The sequence below is a fragment of the Melospiza melodia genome, chromosome 9 (assembly GCF_035770615.1).
Source record: "Melospiza melodia melodia isolate bMelMel2 chromosome 9, bMelMel2.pri, whole genome shotgun sequence".
Classification (NCBI taxonomy): domain Eukaryota; kingdom Metazoa; phylum Chordata; class Aves; order Passeriformes; family Passerellidae; genus Melospiza; species Melospiza melodia.
This window is the reverse complement of record NC_086202.1, coordinates 29,466,913-29,491,916: the sequence shown is the minus strand read 5'-3', so window position 1 is coordinate 29,491,916 and position 25,004 is coordinate 29,466,913. Positions and strand designations below refer to the sequence as shown.

Here is a 25,004-nt window from a genome sequence, read left to right as displayed (position 1 = left end):
TACAGCTGTAACTGAGGCGCATGACACACGGGTTTTATGAGTGAGAATCTCTGAAATCGCTCTGTGTGCTGCACTCCATAAAGTTCATTCATAACTAAAAATAGACTCATGTACAAACTGATTTAGCATTATACTGAAGCTAAGGAACATAGGGAGTCTGCAGAATTCCCTAATATGGAAGAGAAGCTGAGTTTTCAAAAGCAGCAGTTTATTTGTTTCTGAAAATGGACAACATATGTCAAAGATTTAATATACAGAACCAGGTGTATATATAGCCTAGATCTTCATATGTGCCAATTTTCATGCTATATAAAGACTTTATACAGCCTGAAACTATAGATTTAATAATAGATTACTAAATTAAGTCTGCACAATCACTTCATAAAATAAATAATTTCAATTTAAAATACAGCTGAGGGGTTTGGACAATTTCCTGCATAATAGAGGCCCATCCCTGAAATGTAAATAACACCAGTATTAAAACAAGTCAATCAGGCACATCACGAAAAAAAAAGTACATGAAAACAAATGCATTTTCCAGTCTATTCTAAGTAAGGATATCAAACCTCTATTTTATTTGAATGCTGCTTTGATACATTACTACTGGCTTTTTTTTTTTCCCCAAATGTCCTCTTCTTCCTTAGAGGAATCCAGGGCTGACTAAGTCTTAACATTTTGAAAACAGCAAACCATCAGGGTTTTGCAACAAGAATTATTCACTGCCTTCCTGTGTACTGTCAGCATTCTTAAAATACTGTTACTATAAAATTAAACAGTGTGCTCTTCAGAAACACATGACGTTGCTTGCTCTGTTTTTTTAACTGTAATTGTGCAATTTTAAAATTCTCTTCTTTCTCAATGCCTTCTCCCCAAACAAATACCTTTGATAGTTATAAGGTTACAAAAACAGTTTAGACTTTTTTTTTTTTTTAACTTACAGGCCACCTGTGATATTATTGACTGATTAGACAGTAAAAATGACAAACATGACTTTATTTGGTATATACCCTAAGTTAATTATAAGGCCTTCTCTCCTTAATTTGACAAGACTGAAATACCACAAGAAGTACATATGGCAATTCAGAAAATATAATCAGGGAAAAGGCGAAATGAACATTTCAGAAGACAAATGATTAGATTTGCATAAGCAGATATTTGTAAGGCTCCGCCTTTCTCTACTGCCTGAACAGCACTTTCCATTTGTCTTGCTCTCACTTTCACAGCATAGCTCACAAGCACAGTAATGTCACTTTCCACCCCAAAGTGTTGCCCCAGTTGGTTAGAGGAGGTTTTTTCCAACGGCAGCCAGTGATGCTGTGGGACACTGAAGAGGTGACACTGTGCAAGGAGGTGGCAGGACCTGTGCAGGAACCCTGACCCTCTGGTTCCAGCCATTTGTGCTGCTGCAGCACCCCACTTTTCAGAGGAAGGTTGTGTCTCAGCTTCAACTTATGCCAGAGCCCAAAAATACTGGAATTGCCACTAAAATAATAAATGGGGTATTTATGATCCCATGTTAGGGATCACCTGCCCCTAGACCTGTCTCTCAGGGACAGAGTGGGACCCCTGGAAATCCACTGCCCCCTTTGGAAATCCACTGCAGACAGGTCTCTTGCTCTCTGAAATATCTTGGATTTAAGTTTTTCCTAGAAGCCTCCCCATCAGCCCTGACCTGAAGCTACTTTGTTTAGGAAATCTGACAAAGTGACATGGGTGGCCAAACCTACGTATCTGATTTTAAACAGATAAAAATAGCACTAAGACAAATCATCACCTCTTCTGGATTTCCAAGTACACTATTAAGTAAGACTTGGACTTCAGCTAAGGTGAATATGAAGATTCATTGTCCCAGGAGATAAATATTGACTGAGGAAAAGCAAAGGTCAAATTGGTCAATATTTATTCAAGAAACTCTAAATCTTGATGCAGTGTAACATACACTTAGAATGTCTTCATCAGCTGTCTCTGGAGATCTTTTCATTACAATTAAATACTACAGAAGCATCTTCTCCCCTCCAAAATTCAAATGTAAAAAAACTTCAGAAACCCAAACATACCAACTGTAAATAGGAAGCTTCCTGTGCCAATGGCCTCAGCAAAAGGACGTGTTGATTTGCAAATGCTATCTGCCCAGTCTGCATGCCAAAACTCAGCAGCCCTGAACTCTGAAGATGTGAACAACAAAAACTTTCTGACTCATCCCACGGCAATATTTCAGACTACCACAAACAGAATTTTTTCTTTGGTGAGGACTAATGCAATCCTTTCTTCCTCTGTCTCAAGCATCTGTAAATTAGGACTGAAATTTTATCTCTGGTTTCTAGTTCACATAAAGATTTACCTTGGACAATGCTAAACAAGAGTTTTGGATGGGATATAGTCCTATTATTCACTATGGCAAGTATATTACTCCTATTATTTATCTAAGGTTTCAAGCTTACTGCCTGCCTTCTGAAGGTTTTCTACACATTATTTTTGTCTGAAGCCACAGAGCTATGGACTCTTTTCCACACAACAGCACTGCTGAAAGCAGAAATTCCAGGAAATTTGTAGAAGCTGATTCTTCTGAAGATGCATTATGAAGGAAGACACTTGCATCCTCTGGATTTTCCCAGAAGTTACTCCCAGAATTTCCCTTAGCACCTTCACACAGCCACTCAGTCATTGGGAAGGTTTTAACACTCCTACTCCTATGTTCATTCAAACAGTCCAGCACAGCTGCTGAACTCCTATTTCTAACCTTTTGTCTTCACTAAACAGTCAAACGTAGCGGATTTGTTGCAATCACCATGGAGATCCGTTGGTTTCAAATTAGGCACAAACTGTTTGTTTCCTTTGCTATTTTTATTGTGTTTTGAGCCTATTATGCTCATCCCACCCTGCCCTTTCCTTATCTCACTGGCAAGTAAGAAAAACTGGCTTCACTGGGAAGTCAAATCCTAGACACAGCCACTCCTGAGCTCCATGGAGGACGGCGATGGTCTCCCCTTCTCAACTGCCTTTCCTCACTGCTGCCAACCAGTGAGTCTGCACAAGGTCACACTACACTGATGAGACGACACAGAAGGGCCAAATGAAGTAAATGTCTGCTAACTGGAAGAAAAATGTGAGCTTTGCTTTGTGCAGCTTCATAGTTAGGCTACTAGGCTTGGGAGAATAAATACACCCACTGCAGGGCTTGGTCTCACATGTGCAGTGACATGAATGAACCACCAAGGGCTGGCAAGGGAGGAACAGCCCTGGTGTGGCAAAGGGAAGCAGGATGGGATGGGACCACGCGGCAGGGGGTGCAAAGGTGCAAAGAGGAACTGAAGAATAGAAGGACTGAAGCAATAGGTACTAGGGAGATGTGCACTTCTGGACTGTTTGGATTGCATACAGAAAGCAGCTAAATCCAGCACTCCCAAGGCAGGTGAAAGTGTCACCAAGAGACACCTGGGCTATTGTAGCCAGACTCTGTGGAGCACCTTCTCACCACGGAAAGGCTCACTGAAAGCACGAAGGAGTTGTTAATTGAGTCCCAAGTGAAGTCTCTAACAGAAATTCCTTTGGAGGCGCAAAGAAAGACACAAGGACCGATAGTGCTGAATGTAGGTTTCCCACAGCCCAAGTCAATGGGCTCCCTGTGCCAAAAAATGCAGCAGGCTGGGATCTGACAGTCCCAAAGCTGTGTAAGCCAAATGCAAGCCTTTCCCACAGCTCTGTGACAGGTACACTGCTGCCTTTAAAACAGCATCAAGTCTCCACTAAACATTTCTCTGCTTCTGGAATCATATGCGATCCATAATATGGAACTTAAGTTAAAATTCAAAGGCCAATTAAAAAAATAAAATCAATGAAATGCTTTTATGAAAGAGAAGATTGATCTGCAGCTTATAACTTCCAGTAATGTAATATTTTAGAACTTTAATAAATAATGCTTTTATCTTGATTGCAAAATAATACCCTGCCATGAAAACACAGAGCAGAGGTAGGAAACTGTTCAACAAGAATTAAAATGTCACACTTTGCACAGAATGGTGCATTACAATTATTGGTGAAACACATTTTTCAAACTTGTTAACACAAAATTAACAATTACATACATCACTTAATTCTATAAGTGTATATCTCTTGAAGTACCCATTAGCCAACCATGCCTAGTTCAGCTTTAATATACATGCAGGCTTTGCAGCACAGAGGGGATGTAACTATGCAAGCGCTGGCACAGTAAACCCTGAAATGGCAAGTGCTATTAAATTGAGATGCAATCACACTGAAAGGGAAACATTAACAAACAGCAGACAATTGAGAAGAAAATACAGGGCGCTTGTGTTCTAATGCATGTGCCTCTAAACCTTATATAACTATTCATTGTCTAGTTCATCTGGCCAGGGGCCCCGTTTGCTCTGTGCTATTCTATACTAATTTTATAATAATAAACTGTTATACAAGCTTTATCCAGTCATGCATATGAAGAGGTTATGGAAGACATTACATTTGATTATGTTTCTAGCAAAGACACCATCTTGAAATTAAACATAGCCTGGTAGAAGTTTAAAATTAAAAAAAAAACCCTAGCCAAAACAAACAAAAAACCCCCCAACAACAACAATGAAAAAGAAAGGAGAAATTAAAGGAAAAGGAAACAAATGTATGCAAACACATAATTTTAAAACCCCAAACAAACAAAAAAATCCTTTTTAATAGGTTCCTTTCCTGCCCTATCACCTCCACATTATGCATGACAGATGAATACCACTCATTCTTGCATTGTATTATATCCCATAATACAATGCAAGAATCTGCATGTTTCTGGACTATGCTCACTGGAAGACAATCAGTGATTTTTGGAAATGCATGGGTTTTTTAAAATACACTTTATTTTTGCAAAAACAAAGCAAAATGGTTTACAAAGCCAAAAGGAATGCATGAAATAGCTGGGGTTTAAAAACCACGTTATTTTTTGCTTTAGCATGAACTAACATGAACCACTGAGATGCCTTAGTTAAGATTTAGCTGTACCACAAAACATTCGTAGGACAGCAGTTGGAAAACTTGGGGATGAGAGACACAGGACACAAAAACATACACACTGCAAATGAGATCCAATCCAGAAAAGTAATTTCATATTCCACATTTGTCTGTGGAATTGTCTGAGAATTTTCTGCTCAACATTACTTCCAGGTTTATCACAGCGGTTCAAAACTGGCTATATTTAGTCACTGACCAGTGCCAGAAAGCACTACCAGACTATAGGATCATGGCATATTTTAAGTTTGATATCTCATCAACTATCAAGGCCAGAAATAAAATGCCTGTTATAATCAGAAAGAGTGAAAGCCTCAGAGCTCCAAGATACATGAGCTTTTCAGCTAAGTCATGAGATATTCTAACTCAAAAATCACATTCTGATTATCATTGTGCATCTGATACTTCCTGACCACCCTCTACATATTTTGATTTCAACATTTTAACATCTAATCTAAAAAAATCCCATTAAAGCTAGTGAAGCAATGTTTTATGTGGGGCCCCTGAGGCACTTCCACATGCAAATACCACCACCACATACCAAAAGCAGAGTTGGCACTCAAGTGGCACTGAAGCCGATGGGTATAAGAGCAAACCCCAAAAAGCTTTAATGCCAGATTCTGATCTAAATCACAGCACTGTCAATTCAAAGGAATTGACTCCTGTGGATTTACATGAGTGGAACGGAGATCCTAATCTTGTTCTTAACCTTTACCTTTGAAGTAGAGATGATCATAAATCAGGTTTTCCTATCCAACAGGAAAATGTCAGAATTTCATAACTTTCCTCAAATCAGGCAGGCAGTCAAAAATGTTCTGAGCAACACTAACAGGCTTTTTAATTTTAACGTGTCTAATGAAAAGAAAACAACTGGAAATACTTACACAGATTAAAACTCTCATCTCAAATGGTTTTGACAAGACAGTGCATTCTGCTGAATGTGGGCTCAAAGCCCTGTGCTTGAACAGTGAGCACTGAGGTCCCTGAGCTGCAATGGTACAACCACCGTGCAACAGCACCAAAACTCATCCAGAGAAAGGGATGGGTACAGGACATGGCCACGCTAGCACCAGCTGTGACAGCGTTGGCCCTGAGAATATGTCAACCCATGATAAAAACCAATCTTCCAATCCTAGACCAAGCACTTAATTTCAACCTTTCTGATGAAAAAAAAGAGAAAAAAAGAAAAAAAGGGCAAAAAAAAAGACCAAAATCCAAACAGACATATAGCAGCTGTGGGCTGTTACTATGGATAAGATTTTCATTTCATTTAAATGGCATCTTCAAGGGCTAAAAAAGGCATGAAGGACTTGACTCAGTAGAATGAGACAATTTTGTGTGAGGTAAAAGTTATGCAAGAATTAAAATGCAGCAACAAGTGGCAACCAGGGGCAATGAAGGGGTGGAGCCAACCAAGGGGCTCGCCTGGAGCTCAGACCCACGGCCAAATGTTCCTACCAAAGGAAGCAGGAACCTCATGCATTCTCTAGCTGCAGGAATGCAAGACAAGGTGGCAAAACTCTCTTCAGCCACTAAGGAGTGTTTGTTGACTTCATGTAACCTATTTAACCATTGCTATCTCGCTTTGGTTGAAGCTTCTGAAACTGCAGAAGTCCATCCAACTGCAGCCTCCTGCTCCTGCTCTGGCTGCATGACCCACCTACCTCATCTCTGCCTTTGACTGATGTGCCAATTGGAGCTCGTGTTTGCTACTTTGGGACTGTCTGATTTTCATGGCTCTGCAGCTTAGACCCAGCCAGGACAGCCCTGATGCCTTCTCCAGCTCACCTGAAATGGGAGCTGATGTTACTGCTCATTCATCTTGGCTGCCTTTGCTCTCCCGAATATTTCTGATGGTTGCTAGGCAACTATTGTTGAATACATGCATGAGGCATTAATTGTATGAGCACTTTAAAAGAGGAAAATTCTTTAAAACTGAGGACATTGCCATACCAAAAATAGGATATTTCTTTTATGAAGGGCAACACTTGTGGCTGGGAATGTTGAAGGTTTCAGTATGTCAGAGGCCAGATGAGTCACTCAGATTACTCACATGCAGCGCAGCACAAAAGCAGCATCTCAGCAGACCTGGCTTTATTATAAAGTATTATTTTAAATTAAGTGCTTCAGATCTATTTTATCTTCTGACTGCTGTCATTGGGATATCACAGTCCACATTTTCATGAAATTAATTGTGTTGGGTCCAGCTGCTGTTACAGTGTTGGAAGGTAGGGAGTGTATCAATTCAGTACCTTCTAAACCAAACATGGCACCAGCAAATACTCCTCTTTGCTACACTTCAAAGAGATGCTGCAGTCTCACTGCTGATCCTAAGTGCTCTGTGCTTCTTACCCATAAATGTGGATTTCATTTTATAGGGTCTTTTTTTCCAAAATACATTCCAATGTCATGATCAAGCTCTAAAGACAGTAAACACAGACTTCCATAAATTGACTTAAACTTCTAAACTAAGCAACTGCGAGGATTTGCAGCTAGGTAATTTTTAGGGGGGGTTGTTTTATAAAAAAACCATCTCTACCATAACTAAACATTCACAATGTACACATATTCATCTTAATTACAGGCTGCCTTTCGAAACAACCAGCACCAAAAACCCCCTGAAGAACCATCTTTTTTGGCAAATGAGTACAACGATTATGGTTCATTGCAAAATCGGGATGCTATAAAAGAATGAGGGCAACTATACTGCTAGTTTTAAACACGGTATTCTGAGCTAAGAGCTGCTCAAGACCCTGGGAACAACCTTTTCCATTTTGCAAAATTGTGCTCTACCTCTGTGAAAGCTCGTAATGGGACATAGGCTTAGCTCATCACAGTTCAGCCCAGCTTTGTAAGACTTGAAGGTGAAGGGACTTGTTTAATCAGGGAAGTGAGAAGTAGAATCATCAACACCTACTTAAAGTAAACATGCTACCCCACAGCAAACAGCTGTTTTACACTGGAAGCTCAACTTCCACTACAGTTGCAAATCCAGAGGGAAACACAGGAGGGTGATGACAGAGCTGGAAGATCGCAGCACACCTCTCTGTTGAAGCAGCAGCAGTGTCTGTGAATGTCACTTATGCGAGCAGGATGATCACCATTAGCGTTTTCACATATTCTCTTACCCCTTCTCTGACCTGAAACTGCTAATTTCAAACAAATTCATTCTCTTCTACTATCCATTTGTTTCTAACACCTGCTTTTTAATTAACATCTTTTTAAAGCTATTGTGAAGTTAAGGTGACCAGAGGTGGTTGTGAAAGACCCATCGGGGAAGACTCATGAGGTAGATACTCAGATGACCTTGCAGTGTGTTGCCACACATTTAAATGACACGCTACTGAGTTACGTTTTCCATTCTTCACCTGAGGAGACAGCCCTTTGCAGAAGTTACTAGAAGTGACCTAAAATGGACCTAAAATTCTCCCTGAGTTGATCTTCTGAAAAGAGAACAGGCAGGGATTGATCAGGCCCCAGAAACCAGAGCAGAGGAGCACACTGCCTGATCGGTGCTCTGAGGCACTCAGCCGCTCATGGTGGATGGAGCCAGGGAAGGAGAACAAAGATGATGTAGGCTATTAACAGCCCCCTGAGTGGATCACTGAAGAGACTGATGTTTAGCTCTTAACACACCACATTTCCTCCATAACCCTGCTCCTCATTCTCCTGTCCACAGAACAGACACAAAGCTCTGCCTTGTTTAATTAAGAGCACAAGCAAATTTTTTGAAGGTTTGTTTTATTGTACAATGGACACAAGATCCAGCACAGTGTAGCCTTTACAGGTCTGGATGCTATAAACTACATTTATTAATAAAGTTACAGTTTTTGAGGCCAGAAGGAATTAGGAGGGTACTAGCACCTTGTTTACCTTCTGCAGATACTGCCTATACAGCTGAATGACTACTGGATGAAGAGTACTGGACTACAGCATCTCTTCTTTGAGTAAGGATCCTGTCTTTTACAAAGCAGTCTTGATTTAAAGGATTCAAGTAAAAAAGAATCTATGCTACTCCTAGCTAAGTTGTTACCATGGTTAATTACCCCTCGCTGCTACGTAATTGTGCCTTCATTTCATCATTAATTTATCTGCTTCCACTTTGAAGCATGGGGTGTTGCTATGTCTGCCAAATTACAGAGACCTCTACTGCCACAGGTCTCTCATGAAGTACTGACAGAATGATTGGGCCCCTTCTTAGTCTTCTCCTCTGTGCACTAACTGGAGCAACATTCTTTAGTCTTTCACTTAGAGGCAAGTCTTCTGTCCCACAAACTGCTTTTTGGGCCCTTCCTTAACCCTGTCCAGTATTTGAATATGCAAAGGAATCAGAATCAGGTACAAAGGTAAAAGTAGGGACAAACATTTCTTCCAAAACACTTCCTGCACTTCCATGTTCCTCTACAAGCCCATAGTTCAGAATAATACATTTGAGTATTAGTAGTGCAGTTATTCCATGAAATTGTACCACTCTTTTTGCAGCAAGCTATCATCATTTGACTGACTAACCAAAAATGTTAGCTCTTAGGGGGTTGATAATGATTTCCTCTAGCATTAGAGGCAGGAGCAGTAACACCTCTCTATTTTTTCTCTCTATTCCCTGCTTATTAATCCAAGAAGCAGATCTGCTCTCTTATTCCAGTCAATTGGTTATTTATCATTACCCCAAATAATTTATGCCATTAAGACCAACACAACAGCCCTGAAGCATATGGAAATGCTGCCAGATCACTAGAAGACCAAGATACACCTGTATCTAATACCAAGGAATAAACTTCAGCTGAAATGTAAACTATCAGCACTTAACTCACCTTTGGCCCATCATGGACAATATATCAACTAAAAAAAAAAAAAAATCACTAAAAAGTCATAATTGCCAATGATAAACCTACACAAAAAATCCACACTACTTCTTTTATTAAAATTTGCCTTCACTTTTAGGACATATATAAAAACAAGGTCCTAGGAAGAAGCTACCAGCATCCACTGGCTATGGACACATGCAAAAAGTGATTGCTGAGGTCTCTTAAGCTATTTGTGTAAATGATAAACTAATTGCCCGTGATCCGTTTGATCAGGTTTACAAAGATGCTGACAGATAATGAGAACTTAAACAGCACTATTGTCAATAGAGAGAAAAAGCCCTACTCTGGATCCCCCTCAATGCCCTCCCTTGATTTCAGAGAGAGAAAACTATAGCAAGAATTTTAATGACCTATTTTGCCTCTTTTGCAATTTGATTTAAAAGCAAATTCACAAAATCCCAGCCACGTGGAATTTGCATTCTGCAGAAGTCTCACCCACCAGCAATTACAACTGCAGTGTTTAAAATTTTAAAAGAAAACAAACCCAAACCTGAACAAAACATTATTTTTCAATTAATTTTCTTACTCTGATTTCTCTCCACATTGCATCATCTCCCAATTACTATGATTTTGCTGAGTGTGCCAGTTTCTTAAATACACAGCTATAAAATGTATGGACTAATTGTTGAGCAGAACTGAAGAGCTATTAAAACTGCAATAGTACAGCACTTCCAATGGTAGTCTATTATTTCTACATGATTGGTTTTGTACAGTCCAACTCATGCAGTGAAACTCTTAGATAAATTAACTCCTTCGTTTTGACATAAACATCAAAGGGAGAATTAAAGGAGAACGAACATTATTTTCTGCTGCTATTTTAGACCTACTGTTCATAACATCCACGAACGTTCCTGGAAAGTTACAAATTATTTAAATTGAGAAAGCCATTTGCTGCTTTATCAAGTCTGTAATACACAAAATTTGGCTCCAAAATGATCTCATTTTCTCATTTCATGTTTCCATGTCATCTACATGGTAGAGCATGTTTACAGAACTTTATAACTATAATATACAATTCAGTCATTTCTAAACAGCCCTGTAAGAGTAAGTCTGAAATGTACACATTTTAAAGATTACTTAGTGAACACCAAACCCCTTCCCAGCTGTTTTAAATTTTGAATTTCCCAATAAATGAATAACATACTAAAAAAGCAAACAAGATCTGACATTATTTAGTCTAAGTTTCTAAAATGGCATAACATCTGTGGCTAAAAACAATTCTGAATAACTATATTTAACTAGAGCAGTATTCTATTATTCATAGCTCATTTTCCTTACAGACTAGGGGATTTAATGTGGTGTTCAAGCATTTCAAACATTTCTTTTAATTGTTTAGTCCTTCCAAAAGCCAAACTGCTGCAAAAAGGGGGGAAATGTTCACTCATATCTTTTATATATATTCATGTGACCAACCCATGATCTCAGTTAAGTGCCACAACTGTTCATTAACACACATCACAGCCCCCCAGTCAGCACTGCGAGCTTTGAAACCATGCCAGAAGCAGGGGCTCAACAAATGGCACTTTGACCTTTTCACTACTAACTTCAATCTTTATTAAAATCTCTCAGACGTCAGCTCTGTCTCTCTCTTTGACCATCTTTTATGGGCTCCTGAAATACCTAATATTCATTCATTAAAGGGAAAAGTTTGTTACATTCTTACATAATGATAGATTCCCCTTTCACATGCAATCGCCTTGTGAAATGCCTTTGATTGAAAAAGAGAACGAAACACCCCCTCCCCCTGCCAAACAACTCTAAATTCAGAATGCTCACTCACTTCCAGGGAAATCAAGCATGCTGCCTAATATTAAAAAATCTCATGGCATCCAGGGCAAGTTTAGCTCCGTTTTATGTTCCCCTCATTAAATTTCACTTTAGCAACACACAAAATCCTCACCCCGCTCTTTGCTTGCTTTTCCAGTTTCATGTTTGCATCTTTACTTCCTTAGTCCAAGCATTTAAAGGGGGACAGAAACTGAATTTTTTTGTCCAGCAGTTTCAGTTCCTTACAATAGAGTCACCAAAACCAGCAATCCCATGGAGGAAAATGCAACTAGAGAAAAATAGAGGCTTTGATCATTTTTATGGTGCTCAAGCATAGATTTGGGGGAGGACAGAGAGAGAAAGAATGATTTTTTCTTTTCCTTTTATTTGCCTACCAGTAATTAAATAATTACACATTAAGAACAACAACAACAACAAAAAAAAAGAACCACAGAGAGAGTTCTCATGAGTCATTTATGTGTTTTCATTCTTTGTGTAAACTTTCTGGCACACCCTATATGCTTCATTTCTTGCTTTAAATAAGTAAGTACTGGAAAATATGCATAGTATTTGGAACCAAGGGGAATGACACATTAATTCGAAGTTTACTTTGCTTAAGTTTGCGTTTTCCAAATTTGAAATGTAACTTCAAGGAAACCTAAAACTCACCTTCAACCTCTGATTTCTCTCCCCCTTCACCCACGGATTATGCAGAAGGTATAAGCTATTCATTTAAGCAGCACAGTGAAGTATCATCATTAGGTGGCTTAGTTGCCTGGGATACTCCTATCAGCCTGACCAGTAGGGAACCTGGGAAGCGAGAGCTCCAAAGGGGGGAAAAGTAAACAAAGTAATGAGTAACAGTTACAGCTCCTTAAAATGTGTACATTAACCTCGCTATTGGGAAACTATTTGCTTTTTAGAGGCAGCACCCTCTGATTGAAATACTGATAAATATTTTGGAAATTCCATCTCAAGTCAAAATGAAATTACCCGAGTGTACTCTCAGAGAACAAAGCTTTTTAGTATACCTTCAAATGAACTCAGGTAAGTTTACAAATGGTCTATACCTAAAAGACCATTAGCTAAAATTGCATTTGTTTTTATTGAAAGACAGCCTCAAGTGCTGACATGTAATATATGACATGGGATACATAATAATACTGTTAAACCAGTTCTGACATAATATTTCCCTAGGCATAATAACCACAAATGACTGCTTTAGTTAAGAACTAGCCAGAAAGAAAATAGATCCACGTAAAAGTAGCTTTAACCGTAAATACCTCAACAATATTTTATGTCACTTTGTAAAAAAGTTAAAGGAGTCCCATAATAATTAACAACAAAAACTTCATGTTCTTTACTATTGTATAGTGGTTGTGAAAGGTTATTTCATAGTCCCACAGCTGCCAATGCTGTAAATTATGCAGGCACCAAGAAGCATTAAGGAGAAATAATAGCAATTTAAACTAAGGCTGACGTAATTCATGATAAACAGTCATTGGAAAATATTACAATGTTGTCTTTTTTGAGTGGGTTTAATCAGAAGAATGTGACCATATTCTGACACAAACCACTCCACTTTTCCATTGTACGGGAACGGGGGCCCTTCCCTGGCCATAAAGGTTTCCCTTGCTCACTGCCACTGCTGAGCCCCAACAGCTCAGGGACGGCCTGGGTGCCAGTGGGCCCAGAGCTCTGAGACACAGCTCCAGGGTCTGGGCAGGCCTGGTGGTCCAAGGGAGGCACAGAAACCAGGAGAACAGTCAAACAAGGGTGTGCTAATGAAGGCATATGAGGCAAAAGAGATGGCTCCAGACTACAATGGACATGGCTCACAACCGCAACGAACACAGCCCATCTCACTTTTTGCTATGATCACAAAACATGATTTTGATAGCTGAATTGTAAAACCAGCCATCAAGGGGAAATCTTATAAAGAAGGAATTAGTAATGTACATCTACAATCATTTATTGAATGGACACTAATAAAGAGGATGCATGTGTAGGAGATGACAAAACACATGCTATGGGTTACATTTATCAGGCACAGAAGAACAGCTCACTTGCAAACCCTCATTTGCTGGAACTACACATTAATTCTCTGCTGAACTCTTGTCTGGTAAAACTTGTAAACCCCAGAATACCATCACATAGTCACTAAGCTAAAAGATACACTGAAGTTCTGGGACACCGAGGGAATGGGCAGAAGCAGCTTTTCAAGCAGTACCTGTACTGTACTCAGCATCTGCCACCTTCCTGAGGGCAGCAGGAACACACAACCCAAATAAAATCAGTGTTCTCCATCAAGGAATTTTGATTCTGTAGTGAAAACAAATCTATCTTACTATTTATCCTGGTTACAACTACGGTTGCTAGTGAAAATGCATTAAAAAACCAGAAAGGGGTGGAAGCTAACAGCATTTGTTTCCATTGAAGTTCTTGCAGACAGGAAGGTATTTTATCTTACTTTACTACATATTACTTGTGTTCACTTAACAGCTTGCTGTTAACATTGGGTGAGATTCTGTCTTTGGTTAACTGGTGAAAATCTTGAGTAACAGCCTCAGAAGTGCATAGAGTTATGCTGGATTTACGCCACTAAGGAAGGCAGAATGTGACCCCTTATCAGCGCCTTCTTGCTTTGAGTATACAAATATTTTATGCATTTCAATGAGTGACAGAATGCAAAACTTGCAAATATTTATTTTTAGCTGTATGGGGAAAAAGCAATTAGAGCTAAAAATGTTAAGAATGAAGAAATCACTTAACAGAAGCAATTATGTTGGGCACATAAACAGCTCTGCCTTCAGACATTTTATTCAAATGCAGCAGAGCACACTAGAAAATATCAATTGTTTAAAAAAACCCCTCCAAATATTTTTTCACAACTGAAAAATCAATCATTATAAACAACATCTGGGGATCATTAATATCTTGCTCTACAGTTGAATTAACAAAATAAGAAAGAAATCTGACCAGAATGCAGAACATTTCCAGATTCACTTTCTCAACCTAAAAGCTTGTGTTTGCAGAGGTGGGGTGGGAGGGAAGAGGAAATGTACATTTATCTATATTGTATATAGCACTATTATGCATTAATCACTACTTCCCCTCCAGCTATGTCCTGCTTTTGTTTTGAGAGATCTAAAATTTGAAATATTTAGCTAAGCCACCCTGCCCAAGACCTTGGAAAAAATTTGCATATTTTTCAGACTGTTGGAGATGCCATCGTAAAGCTCCATCTAAGGAGCTCCCAGTATCCATGTTAATAAAAAGTCTCCATACTCCTCCTATTGCTGTTCTAAATGTTTTAAACATTCCAGTCTTTGCAGAGGACCACTAACACCAATCCCACTCTAATATCACTTCTGTATAAAAACAAAGAAGCCCAAAGCATCTATATAGAAATTTCAGGTTTTTCTGAATTTCACTGCTATAAATTATCCTGCAGGTAGCCAAAACAGACAACAGCAATAATGCTGATACTTTACATCAGCTGAAAAACTTTAAAAAAACACCCAGTCAGCTCAAATACAATTTTTGTACTGGAGCTAGTTTAAAAAGAAAAGCCAACTTTGACTCACACAAATAAAATAAGTCACCAACAGGAAAACTGTATTTCATTTAGACTGAAAACATTCTTCCGTCCTTTTTTTTGTTTGTTTTAAAGACTCATTCCCTGCCAAGGTTTTATTTTGTTATGTTTTTCCCCCAAACAACTGATTTTATCTGCGAGTCACAAACTTCTGTAAACTAAGATGTACACTGAGAGCAAAGACCAAATTTCAGCTATACCAAGAGCAATGGTACCACTCCATACCCTGGAGTGACCAGCTTCCATGCCATGCCACAGAATTTTTCTGGCCATCCCTAAAAAGTCCTTTCTTCTTCACAATGCTGCTCTTCCATGGCTTTCCTGGCCAGTGACAGGGAGGGTAAGTCTTTCTGAAATTGTTGGCTCAGAAACTCCAGCAGCTGGGAGCACTGGTAAGTCACCCCTCATTCCCAACCACTCCCTGCCAGGGCTGGAAGTGAGACAAACTGCATTCTCCATTGTTTTACAGGGAGAGGTGAGCTGCTGAAGGTTCTGAGGTTTGCATTTTAATGCAGATAACTTTTCCCCTAGCAAGCAATATATTGTTAAGTTTGGTTTGGGGGATGGGGAGAGATAAGAGGGATCTGCAATTCCCTTTTGCGCATGGATTTTTTTCAATGAACAGTTTCCCTCTGCATTGCTCATGTTATGGCCAAATGAAGATGGTTAATTTTTCAGAGAAAAAAAACTGTATTTATACCACAGTAGGTTGTAGCTCTCTCACGTTTTGGTATTAAATGTTTCATTCAAAAATTGGGTTTTACATGCAAACCCAAAACCTTCTTTTGGGCTTGAACATGTGTTTTGAGTACTCCAGGGACCAAACATATTGTTAAACGGCATACTGGACCCAGCATGCTGTAAAAATAATCCAGAATGATTTAAAATTTACCAAACAGGTTTTGGATATTGAGAAGAAATAAGGTTTTCTCTCACACTCCTGTTTATAGAAAAGGCAAGCCCATCCTCACACAATGAAAAACATCCTTTGGATTCATCTTTAGCAGACAGGATTTATAATATTTATCTAGCAAAGCACCATGAAAAATCGTTCTGTGTGAGATTTTCACCTGGTGAAGCTGATGGAGCTGAAACTCACAATCACCCAGACCACAGCTGGATCACAGAAAGATCCCAGCTCATTGATGAGCCCTGGAAGCCACTCCATGCCATGGAGCTGGCACAAGCCTGGCAACTGAAGTCACCTATTTTGGACAAGCAAACACAGAGGACATGTGCTGCTCTAGCAACAAGTGCACACTGATTTATGCCCAGTGACCTTCAGATACACCTGAACACTCACAGGCAGCTTTGCCTCCAGCTAGATCCCTTTGGTCTGTAATGAAAATTATTAGAAACCTAATTTTTTCATTCCTTCTCTCCTGCAGCACATATGACCACACAGCAGATGCCAGTAAATGATATGCATTTATGAAAGTTATTCAGTAACAGTAACCCCAGAGGCTGATAAATGAAAAAGATTTTGAAAAATGTCTTGAGTTGAAGAGAAATGAATGCTCCTTTTCATTGCTCATGTTCACTTCATTATCCACCTGGACTGCTTCACACTGGTGAGGACCTCTAATTGCTCTTATTTCAGGAGAGGGATATGTGTGCAGTTGGACTGCAGTCATAGCCAGGAACGTGGGCTATCAAGATATCCAAGCATGGTTTATGTCTTCTGCCTTCTGAACAGAAGCAAGCCCTTGAGCCTATTTGCATTCTGGAGGGGAACCCTCCAAGGCAGTTGGATTAACTAATCAGTGGTTATATCAACAAGAATGGGAGCAGGAAGCTTCCCACTCACAGCAGCCTTCCCTCTGTAAATGCAGAGCAAGTCCTTCTGTGGCAGGCTGCAGAGAAAGACGTGCAAATGTTTGAGCCTTCCAGCTGCTGAGCCCTCTCCTCAGCAGCCTGCTCCTCCAGCAGCCTCCTAGGTGGGATGCTGTGGCACAGGGAACCAATCAGAGGAGAATTACAAGAGGACCGTGCAAGAAAACAGTTCCTGAATATTCCTGTCCAGAGCACTTGGGTGCATGCCATGCAGCAGTGGGCACAGAGGGCAGAGTGGTGCTGGGAGCACCTGTGGCTGGAGCTGGAGGGGAAGTTTAGCACAGCCTGAGCTCACAGAGGCTCTATTCAAACACAGAACATGCACCCAGGACTGCCCAAAGCCTTGCTGCTTCCCTCCCAGCCATACCTGGGGGAGCTCACAGATAGCAGCTACAAACATCTGCTTTAAAAAGTCCCACACCAAAACAACATTTATTGTCAACAAAACTTAATTCTTCTTCCTCATTTCCAACTTTATTTATTTTTGTTAAACCCTACAAAAGAGGGAGAAATAGGCAAGGAGTATGAGAACAAGTCAGAGCTCAACAAATTTTTTTTTTTGTTATAAACTTATAATGAAAGTAGAGAGAATATTTTCAGGAAAAACATTTTGGCCTATTAAAACTGCCTAACAAGGACAATAGCTTACATGCTGGGGGTTCTTTGTAAAGTGTTTCTCTGTCTCATTTGTGACATGCTGTATCTGTTATCTGTTGCAGTACTCCAACATACAGAGAATGTGTAAAAATGGCTTCAAAAGCAATGCTTCTGAAGAAGACTTGGCATCCACACTGGAAACCAGTGCCCCAGTGCTTCCCCCATAAAGACATCAGGAGAATGTATTTCCCAAATTTTGTATTTGCTTTAGAGCTGGGAGAATTTAAGGTAAAAATGGTGAAATACACACTCCTATCTTGTTACTTCTGCACACTTATTTCATTTGCAAGGTAAGAGAGGGACAAACCCTTCAAATGACATGTGTCTGGGTCTCCTTACAGACACCTTTTCAGAATTTTAGCCACCATTTTTGTAATCTGGTATCCCCTTAGATTTGACTGATAAATACCAGTGCCTTAGAGTAATCTATTTATCTACTGTACCACCCTGCCTGTGTTTAGCCTTAGCAGTCATCACCTTCCCCATGTGACATCAATCTACATGGTATCAATGTAAACTGTTTGTATAATGAAGCGTTGTACATTTTATTGTCCTGCCAGCAAAGAAAAGGATAAACTTGTACTTTGCCTGCAGTCTTCAACAAAGGTAGCATAATTGACACCATTCGTTTCGCAATGCAGATATGAAACCACACACTGGCCAGTTTTTCCTTCTTTAAACAGCAGGGCTTGCAAGTTTTACATCATTATTTTCATAATAAATACTTTTATACAGAGTTTTTTTGGGGATTTTTTTTGTGGCTCTTTTTTTTTAAATAGTAATTTTTTAAAAATCTGCTTCTTGAACCAAACTAAATTTTAAATACACATTATTAATTTCTATGGCTAAGATTTCTGTGACTCTGGTTGATAATGAGATAATTGCCTTGCAAAGGTCAAGAGAATGGCATAGTTTGCTTTCAGAGGCTGAACAAAGCACTTGCTATGGTTCACTAAGCGTAGTTTCTGCATCATTCCACATCTCTTTGATTCATCTATTACTAATATTCCATGATACACTTGCATTATGGATCCAACTATTTCAACAAACCTGTAATCAAGGAATGACCCTGAATAAAATACTCCACAGAAAGCAGATGGTAGGCTCATCAAACGCCTTCAAGCCTAAAATAACCTTTCTCACATAAAAAGGAGAGTCAATTACAACTGAACTTTATATTCTGAGCTTGAGCTCAGAGTAAATAAAAACCAACACGATACTATTGTGTCATTGGACCAAACTTCCAGGGCATTTAATTCATTTTTTTCACCACCCCCATCCCCTAAGAGCAACCAACACTTTTATTCATAGTTCATTCAAAACCTGCAATGTTTTGTGTGAGTGTGAGCAGACTTGACAGTTTGGGCCAGATTCTGAAAAATCTTGACAGCACAAAACTAAAACTACTCCCAGCAGTCATGTGCTCCAGTGACAACACCACGTGAGGAGGGATCTCCTCTGCCTTTTGGGAATGGAGGGGCAGAGCAGCAGAGCAGCACTACCTTACAAAATGCCCCAATGCCACCAGATGAGTCAGGGTTTCTCTGCTGTCACAACAATGCCTGAGCTGGGCACCAAGCTCAAAGCCAGTGTGTTCCAGTTCAGAAAAACAGGCAGATGACTCTCCCATCAGAAATATTCCCTCTCACTCTCATTATTAAATGTTTAAGGGCATCAGCAGACTTTTTTTCTCCAAGAGACTACAGGAGCTTCCTTGCAGAGATGGGGGGGTCTTGCAAGCAAAGGTGTACTCAGCACCATGCAGACTTTGCAAGCATTAGCCACAGAACTCATCCATCTGGTGATATGGGGCATAAAACTTAATTCTGTACAGGGCTAAAGAAACTGCACTGGACCCATGACTGGGTGTCTACACAACATGCATTCTGCTACATATTCAAAGCACACCTGCTGTCTTGGGATGATCTGACACCAAAAAAAACCCTGTGTGAAATCACCTGGTTGCTATCAGGTGTCAAATCTTGCAGTCCTTTCCCCCAGTTGTAAGAAGCTGCATACTCCTTTAGAGCTGCAGAGTATTCTCTATGCCTCTTGAATTAAGAGGTCACCTCCCAGAAGTATCTCTGCACTCATAAAATCAAGCTCCTAGCAGTGGCAAAGCCCATGTTGAACAAGCCCACATTCCAAGATGACCAGGAACACACCAGCTACAGCTGACACTCTTACAGTGCCTGGGGAGCACGGCTGATGAGTGCTCTGCAACAGCAATGGGGTGTGCCAGGACTCCCTCCTATTCTGCATCTTTTAGCATACTGCACCAACAATGACTTCAAAAAACTAACACACACTGTAATTCTTCTGGAAGACAGGCTACAGGTGAATGGTTAAGGTAGATGAACTTCAAACCCAGGCAAGGTATTGTTTCACTCAGACCCAGTCACTGTGCTACACTCCACCCATGTAACATGATCTTTGTGAACTCAAGTTGCAATACTGAGATCACCAGTGGCCAAAAGCCTTCAGTCTTAGAGAATAAAGAGCATATTTGGTACTGATCATTTCAATCATAAATAGCATTCATGGTTCACTTCAACGGAATCACATCTTCCCTTTGGAAATGAGTGGATAATTAAAAGAAGAAAAATGTCTTGTGAGAAAAATAGCTGTAATGGGACTTACCAAACTCGTCACATATACTTTCATTTTCTATTAGGGTGGGATGATCAAATGTATCCCGACAATAGAAGATTTGAGGGTTCTTGCTTGTCACTGCAATGCCTCCAAGGGCTAACACGAACTGGTCTGTCAGTATGGACGAGGGCTTGTCCTGGATGCGCTTTAGCATGGACCGGTAGCGACAGTACTGTGGGTAGCTGAGAATTAAAAGGTTTGAATCTTCATCATCCTCACCTGGAAGAACAGAAAAAAATAGTCTTAGTATATCAGAAAAATACAAAACAAGAACTGTGACTCAAGTATTTCAGAACAATTTATTTTTCGGAAGTAAGTTAGTCTTTTCTCAAGACACAACTTTTATGGCACAGTGGGTCTGGAAAGAAAGGTTAAAAAACAGTAATTTAAAAAAAGTTTATTAAAATAGGTTATTTTCTGCCTTTCTGTTCAGTTTTCCCATACTTACTTACAAGGACTACCTGGATGAGCAATAAAACACTGCTCTGCTGAAGTTGGCCAAGGGCCTTAATCAAAGCGCTCTCTATACTTTGCCAATTTGGCTGCTTCAATAGAAATATAATCTGTAATTTTTACTCAGCTCCCCATACAGCTTTTCTATACTCATGTTTACATCAGTTAACATCTTTTAAAAACAATAATATACAAGGTTCAGAGCATACAGCTATTACCTCTCCTTTCCAGTCCCTGATACTGGCAACTACCAAAGGGCCTCCGGGCCAGGGAGGTGGGGTGACCCAACCTGGTCATTGTTGCTAAACCCCAAGAGGTGGAAGCAACTTTCTGCACATTAACTGCAAATGCAGCAGGACTCAATAAAACTCCTACAGAGCACAACAAGCAAATGAATTTTTGAACAGCTTGTGCTGCTGGGCTCAAAATATAAAGCAATCTAGATCTCAGAGCTTTCCATTCCTCTATGGTTTAGATGATATCACATATGAAGGTGGCAGATTTTGAAATAACACAATCAAGTGTCATCATATAACCAGAAGGAAACCTAAGAGGAAAAAAAAACTCAACTAGGGATACAAACATGCGAAATTACTCATTTGCAGGTATGTACTCAACATCACTTTTTATGCTCATTTATCTCCTCAGGTACCTAACTGAACATGACTTTCCAGGCATGCCATGAAGACAAAGCAACAGCATTCACTTTACGTTTTCTGTTCTACTCTGATTACTGAATAACTCAGCTATTTCTTCTGCCAGAGACAAAAAGTCTACTATTTAATCCCATTACCAATACTGAAATCATTCTTACTCCTAAAGTAAAAATCACTTCAGACATTGAAAGAAAAGTCAGATCAGTTCTCCCCAACTAAATATGATGGCACAACTCATCTAGATTCAAGTGAGGCAATGAAAATGTTGACACATAAAAGGCTAAATTTTAAGAAGTCTCTGGAAGCAGATATATCACCTAGAATGTCATCACTGCAGAGGAATGCAATGCTGTAAAAAAAAAAACCTCAACACGACAGACAGACTTGCAAAGCACTGTCTTTACTAGCACAGCTCCTGAAAGCCATCACTTTTAAAAACTCAACTCTCACCAGTATCCTGACATAGGTGAGGAGATAAAACTGTTTCTGTTAAAAAAAAAAAAAGTAAAAAATTGAAGTAAGGGTAATTCATTTTGGTAAACAGCACTGGCATTTTCTAAGAAAATAAAATTGATGGCCCTAAAACCTCTTTTGGCCAATAAGGATGTGGTCATGCTTTTCTTTGTTTCAACAAGTATCCCATAAGCCTACACAACAGCACGATTGAGCCAATTGCTCCTGGGAATAAGGCTCTCTCTCTTCTTTATTAGGAAACTCTAAAAATCAGATCAGGAAAAGTGTTCTAGGAATTAAGAAGCACATGATCCGTCCTTTAACTCCTTCGAGAGTTGCACGTACGCCTGCCTGACGGTTATTACTACTTGATACCTTTGTGCAGATAGCGCCGAGCTGAATCTGTCGATCTGACAGCACTTTTCTTATGCCAGGATGTGGTCAGCTTTTTAAACAGGGTGTATATAAATGTATGTCCCACGTGCCTTTGTAGTAAACCATTAGTTTCTAGACAAATGTGCTGCAAGTCCCTGTGCAGAATTACACAAACTTTGTACCCCTGACAACTGACGACTTAACTCAAACCCCCTGGCATAAATTAAAACCAAGTAATTTTTACAGGATCGCTTTCATACATGCTTGTGCAATTCCAATGAGTACTTTGTGATGCATTTGTTTCCTTTCCTTTTTTTACTCCAGGTTCAATAGATACATCAAAGAATGAACAAAGGCTGAATAAACTGAAAATTTGCTTAGTGAAAGACAAACACAGTGTTCCTGGAACAAAGATTTTTTTCCTCAACCACGCCCACATGAGAAAAGAGAAATCAAAGCAGACCAATCCCTAATAAAATGCAAGCCCAAAGACGAACTATTATTTGCTTTTATCAAAATCTCACACGTGCCATTTAATGGTGGACTTAGTGAATTTTGCAAGTATTTTTCAGAAATATGATCAGAAAGAGTTTACTCTTAGGAGGAGAGAAGCTCAAAACGTGGATCACATTCCATTAAAATTAAGAAAAACAACATGACTTCTATAAACATACAACTGAGATATTAGGAAACCAAGATGCTGTATTTTCTGAGTTTCATTTTAGATTCCACAGACAGAACATGGTAAAAGATAATATCTACAGTATTCTGCTTGTGAGGCTCAACTGAAATTACTCTAATCCTATGCTTATATCATAATTGCGTGGTTTAATAACATCCTCCAACATCAACTTTTCATTTATTTTTATATTTCAGGGCTGAAAACAGAGAAACTGTAATTAGGAAGCAAAGTTCCACCCCTGCCTTCCAAGCACTGCCTATATCTGCAGAGATATAATCCAACAGTTCCCTTTGTCAGGGGTAAAGAGAGCTGGGATTTGGCACAGCCTGGCATTTATGTTGGATTACATGTTCTTCAAGTTGTCTTTGTAAGTAAGAGATGCATGAAATGCCAAACACAATGAATCTATGCAAGAACTGACTTTTCAAATCAGCACAACCATTTTTAATACGTAAGGCAAGACAATTAAAAGCCCCAAAAGAAAAAAAAAAAATAAAGCCTGTTAAAAGGACGAATTCCTAACAAATCCATCTAGAGCCAGAACTATTTACAGAGAGAGCAGAGAAAAAAACCCCTGTAACACGCTTTTTGTTTGCTTGTTTCAGAAACATCAGCCTATAATGTTATTGCTAACTGCCATAATCTACCCTCAACATCAGTAAGCATTATTTCTCTTTAAAAAGACCTTCACACCAGGATTTTATAGAGCTTGATGGAAAAACTATGCATGTTCCTTCCTGTACCTAATTACCTCAACTGAAAAAGCTGCCAAGTATTTTGCCCTTTAGTTCTTTTAATCGTATTAGTGCAAATGCATTTGGATGCCAACAGAAACAAACATTTTAAGATTTTTGCTTAAAAGATTCCAAATATGTATGAGGCTGGTGCTATGAAAGCACACTCCACTTCTTCCCAGAAAGCACAGAGTTATTCTTGCAGAAGAAATATGAATTTGTGCCTCTTGTAAGACTAAATGTCTAGTTTCGACCCAATTTAAGTAAAATAATGTCAATATGAACTGCTCTCACAATGATTTATGCTACCTTCTGTTACTTTATTACATTAGACATTCCTTTCTCTAAGCTTTATACTTTTTGCCGTCCTCCTAGCAACCACATAAAGGCTGAGTACCAACTTTACACGCCTGGCACCCTTCCAGGCTCGACTGTTATTGATAATTATATTGAAGTCTCAATTTAATTGCTACTCTGTTGTGACACAGAATATTTTTTGTAATTAGGCTTTTCCCATTTTCTGTCCATTCATTTTTTGCATTACTGAAAATTACTTTTTCGGCCCAATCCCCCCCTCCCCTCTGTGAAAACACAAGCAGAACAATGATACAGATAAGGGTCTGTACATCTGTTACTATCATTAACAACTCAGTAATGTGAAGGGAAGGAAAAAAAAAGGGGAAAAAAAAGCTGAATATAATTTCTCAGAAGGTAAGTTTTTTTTCAGTTTAAGTGCTCTTTTTCTTCTTACAGTTACTCAATGATTTCCTGTTCTAATTACAAGACATTATACAGAAAGCAATTTTTAAAAAGGAAATGTACCAGCACAGGAGGCTAAACAGAAACACTTGCTTGGTATGGTTTGAAATTGCAAACTTTTACGTCTCTTATCAATTCTCTGCTCTACCTTTGTACAAAATATTATACCACACATCTACCATTTCTTCAGAGGCAGTTAACACAAATATATACATCAAAGGGCAAACAACACTTGCAGTTAAACTGCAGGCAAAGGAAAAAAAAAGAAAAAAAAAATCAATTTTTTCCTTTTCCATGTAGCTGGTAAGTTGGAGGCAAGCCAAGCCTCAGAGTGGAAAATATTAAAAAGTTAAAAAAAAAAAGGCAGCAGGCTTGATTAAAGAGCAAAAGAAGAGATATTCAGTTCTAGATCTAAATGAATAACCCACAAACTATTTCATAAAAACATACTGTGACGTAAATTACACATCAGTATTGCACTGTTGTGGTTATTTTGAGAAATGGCTTGTA

The 25,004-nt window shown here is 39.2% G+C and overlaps 1 protein-coding gene across 3 annotated transcripts in view; it reads right to left on the bottom strand.

Moving 5' to 3' along the window:
• The window catches only part of ARID5B (AT-rich interaction domain 5B), a 116,015-nt gene that overhangs the window by 48,434 nt on the left and 42,577 nt on the right, over positions 1-25,004 (bottom strand). For all 3 annotated transcript variants that reach the window (XM_063164040.1, XM_063164039.1, XM_063164038.1), the window contains one exon: positions 20,371-20,601. In XM_063164040.1, the coding sequence (XP_063020110.1) occupies positions 20,371-20,601 (231 nt within the window). The remainder of the gene's footprint in view (positions 1-20,370; positions 20,602-25,004) is intronic.